Source organism: Epinephelus moara, chromosome 7 (assembly GCF_006386435.1).
Source record: "Epinephelus moara isolate mb chromosome 7, YSFRI_EMoa_1.0, whole genome shotgun sequence".
Taxonomy (NCBI): domain Eukaryota; kingdom Metazoa; phylum Chordata; class Actinopteri; order Perciformes; family Serranidae; genus Epinephelus; species Epinephelus moara.
Window position 1 is genome coordinate 1,816,639 of NC_065512.1, and position 4,726 is coordinate 1,821,364.

At 42.4% G+C, this 4,726-nt stretch overlaps 1 protein-coding gene across 1 annotated transcript; it reads right to left on the reverse strand.

Moving 5' to 3' along the window:
* Positions 1-3,239: 3,239 nt before the first annotated feature.
* On the reverse strand, positions 3,240-4,379 carry LOC126393352 (trace amine-associated receptor 13c-like). Its single transcript, XM_050049483.1, has 2 exons — positions 4,207-4,379; positions 3,240-4,053 (listed from the first exon to the last, which is right to left on the reverse strand). Exons 1-2 carry the CDS (start codon positions 4,377-4,379, stop codon positions 3,240-3,242), a joined length of 987 nt encoding a protein of 328 aa, XP_049905440.1.
* Positions 4,380-4,726: the final 347 nt, after the last annotated feature.

Below are 4,726 nucleotides of genomic sequence, written 5' to 3' on the forward strand. Positions count from 1 at the left end.
CAAATCTGATTAAAAAAATAGACAGATGGTGTCTCATTCAGAGATCTGACTAAAGCCAAACCATCACTTCTACACATGATGTTATTTTTCTTTTCAAAATGTGCAACTTGTCAGCCATTTACTGCTAAATCTGGAATATTTTCCCCATGTTCTTCCACTATCTGTTCCTTGTCTTTCCATTCCTGCTTCAGCTTCTAAATTCCGCCTGCTTAAATTGACAACAGATTTCATTGTCTTCATCCATCACTAAACCTCACATGACAATTTTTATAAAACGATAATCCTTTTTTTTCTTTTTATTTGTTTTGAATGTTGCTTTCAATGCTGCTGCACAGGTGTGACAATGTCCAATAATGTGCAATAATGATAATTCACATTACACATTTATCAGTAAATTGAATGACCTCTTAATCTATGTTTTTATCAGAAAGTGGGGCATTCTTGATCCAAAACAAGTAATGGACGTGAGGGGAACTGTGTAGCTGAAATTCTGAAATTCCACTTGGTGAAAGTAGTATTTCATTTTACCATTTTGATGCAATGGAGACATCGGTACTTCCTTCAAAAGCCATTGCCAATGAATCAAACACTCTCACCACAGTAACAGGATTGTGCACTGCAGGCCACACCTGTCTGCCCAATTTAAGTCTTTAACCACTGGTGTTCTACCATCCGGTTTTAAAATACTACGGAGAATAATTTTCTAATGTATTTAAGAGGAAGAAAATGAACAGAACCAGGTAGGGACACCTACCTTACACACACAAGCCAACAGGTCCCTCTGTGCACCCTGCCAGAAAGAGGGTACCTCTAATTGACTTAAGAAAATGATACACACAATCAAATGCCGTAGTTGTTTTTTGTTTCCTAGGCAACCCACATGCCCCCATGGGTTCACTCACCTCTCCACATGACTGTGACAGCTGCCTCCACAAATCCCAGAAAATCGCTGAGCTGGAGTGACGTATATCTAACCTGTACTGGATCAGGGGTGAAGAAGCTCTCCTAGACTCTGTGGTTTCCATTGGAGCCGGCCCTGCTGGAAACCCTGCAGATCTAGACTCCACCGCCCCAGTGTCTGATGCCGGCTCCTCGGTTTCAACAGACACTCACCCCACCGGCTTGGCCCCAGCTGAGCGGACCGTCCGGGCTACTCAGCTCCGCGCCGATGACGACACCACCACAGCTAACGTTACATCCAGGCCGGCCTCCTCAGTTCCAGCTCCACATCTCCCTGCTGAGGACCCGCGGCTGTTGCTGAGGGCCATGCCAAAATGGACAACTAGGAAGGCTGAGGCTATATTCACCTGCAGCCCAAACCCGAGGTTTAGAGCAAACAGCTCCACTCCCAGCCAAGAGCCATGGTAAATGGAAAAAAGCGAGGGAAATCCACTTTGCTACCTTCCCCAACTTGTGAGCTCCAGCTGGAAAACAGATTTAACATCCTGAGCGTCGAGGAATTCCCAAACTGTCTTCTCTTCTCCTGCTAACCCTGTGAATGTCTCGCTGTCAGGGGCCCAGGGAGCTAGTGGACCTGCACCAGGACTCTTGGTCAGGTTCTCAACCTCCTCCTCCCGGCGGAAGATCGTGAAAGAGGCTGCCCTCAGAGCGAGTCGCTCCGGCGGACTTCCCTGCCGTGAGGGGACATGTGAGCCCGCAGCCACAGTTCTGTCCCCGCCACACTCTTCACCGGCACCCCCCACGAAGCAACGGGGCTCGCCCCCCCCTTCGTCCATTGTTCCCCCCAACTACTGCCATAGTGGGGGACTCCATAATGAGAAATATCCACTTTTTTAACGCCACCACTTACTGTTTTCAAGGAGCCACTGTCTCAAAAATCATAGACAAACTCCCAGATTTACTACAATCTATTCCAGACTCCATCAAATACATAATTTTGCACCTCGGTACGAATGATGTTGTCCGGTGTCGGTCTGAACTGCTGAAGAAGGACTTTAACAGTCTGTTCACCACTCTGAAAGACTGCGGGAAGTCAGTCTTTATTAGCGGGCCTCTTCCCACACTCGGACTCGGTGCACAGCGGTTCAGCAAACTCCTGCAGTACCATTGGTTTTAATTTTGTTGACAACTTATTTTGGAATCGCCCCTCTTTCTATCGGCAGGACGGACTACACCCGAGCAAATTAGGTAGCCGCATGCTCACAGCCAACATACAGTACACCGTACACGCCATGGCACACACACACGGACTCGGTTATTAACATAGCCAATTAGATATAATAATAATAAGTCGGGGGATGTAGTCACTATTATTAGTAGCGATTATTATTAGTATAGCCTATTAGTCATAATAATCAGGGCAAAGTAATTAATATCACTAGTCATAATTATTAGTAACATAGCTCTTATCAGATATAACAATCATCGGGGAGATATAACTTAATAACTTGTATTACTATCACCATAGCTTTTGTATTATTATAGCCTACTAAGATGTGTACAGACAATAGGTATTTTAGGGTGTGTGTGCGTTACGTGCTCTACACTGCAGTGTAGGTATGATATTGTGCAATACATGTAAATATAATATAGTTATGGCTATTATTGTGTAATACGTTGAAATATTACAGATACAATGCATATAAAAACTGTAATTTAGAATTACATTACTGAATGTATACTTGACTGTAATTGAAACATGTTTACTTATTGACTGCTGCACTTTACTGTTATCCAGACCGTTGCACTTAGTACTGCCATATGCACTTTATTAAGACTGATTGCACTTTGTTATTGTTTGTACTTGAGGCATGTCGGCACTTTACTATATGTATCAACTGGATGTATTGTTGTTTTGTTTTAAGAATGTGATTATCTGTTTTATTTGTGTTTTACCTAGGGAACATCTGCTAGGGACAACAGATGGAAATTAGCCAATGGCTACAGTCTGGCATGTTTACATCATTGTATTGCTCGTTTGGTGATGTTCATTAACTTGCACTGTCTCTCTCAAATAATAAATTACAAAATTACAAAAATTTCAAATTTGCAGACTACACAATTCTAAAGACGGCGCTTGGTCCAGAATATATTTTAAAAAAAATAAACTAGCTTCAGTGTTGCATTTGAAGTCATTAGAGAGTATTATGTTTTAACAAGCACAGTGTAAAGACACTCATCCAGAACATGATCTGCTGTATTTAATTACTCATCACCGTGACCAAGTACAATTTTTCTGTTTGCTAAGGGTCTCATTCCAGCCACAATGCAGAGTCTCCCTACAGTATGTTGGTTTCACATGAGCCAGGCTGTAGTATCTTGAGTGTAGCAATGAGCTTAACTGATTTTCTAAACCAGGGGTAAAAAAAGGCATAGATCACAGGATTTAGACAGGAGTTAAAATAGTACAAACAAGTTATAAAGGCACCAGATGAAGAACCAATGTTATCTTCGCTCAAAAAACTGGTGATGTAAGCTGGGCAGAGACATATTAGAAACACAACTACAACAACACCAAGAGTCCTGGCTGCTTTCAGCTCAGATTTTTTTGCAGTTACTTTCATTGATTTCTGGAGTGTGACGATCGCAATATGAGATCGCGTGGCACGAGCCTGAGACACAGCTACAAGAAATACTCTCATGTACAGAACAACAATAACAGAAAGGGGAACAATAAATGTAAAAATGGCATCTGCAAGTCCAGCAGAGGAGCTTAGAGCAAATATGCACTCTCCAATGCAGGAGTTATATCTGCCTGGTTGTTTCAGGATGTCCTGCAGAATCAAACTTTGAAATATGACAGAGCCTTTCCAACACAGACAAACACAGACTTGAACTCTTTTATGTGTGACTTTAGCGGAGTAATGCAGAGGATAACAAATAGCCACATATCGGTCGGCTGATATGAGCATCATGGTTGTTATAGAGCTAGAGGTAATAATGAATGCAAGATACTGATACACAGCACACATGATGTCACCAAAGATCCAGCAACCATCTATGAGCACAATTTGAAAGAACATGAGGAGGCCCACAAAGAAGTCTGAAACAGCCAGAGAGAGGAGGAGGAGGTTGGTGGGGGTGTGGAGCTGCCTGCAGAGGAAGACCAGCAATATATTTAGCATTATTTATAAAGTTAATTAACATTTAAAATAAAGCAGAAAGACTTTTCCTCGCAGTTTTGAGATCAAGTCATACTCATTAATACTATCTAACAGTTTCATGAATATTGAAATATTGAGCTACTTGAAGTGGGAGATAGAGATGATGACCAGCAGGTTAAGAGCTGCAGTGAGCAGAGAGATGGGGGACAGCACAATGTAAATCAGCAATGATTCAAAGTGAGGACGTGTTGGCTTCCTGCAGGAGGTGTTGAGGAGTTGTGGAAAGCAGAGTTCAATTCCCTCCAAGGTCTCCATCACCAGAGAGGAGAAGTTGCTGAACTCTGGCAGCTTTCTGAGCAAAGCTTTCTGGCATACAAAAGATTTATCTCTATCCATTCTGCTCACCCCTCCTTCCTCCTCACCTCTGTTGCTGTTTATCTCCACAGAGACTGAGGTACTATGGTTTCCATGCTCATCTTCTTCAAGGTCAATCTTCATCCTTTCCTTCCCTTCCCATCTTCAATCAACAGTTCCCCCTCTTCCTTTTTTCTTTCTCCTTTTCCTTGTAATCCTCTCTGCACTTCAAAATTGTAGGTTATGCTACCAACTAACCCTTGTTAGTGAAAAGACAATAACTTAACAGTATGATGATCAACAGTGAC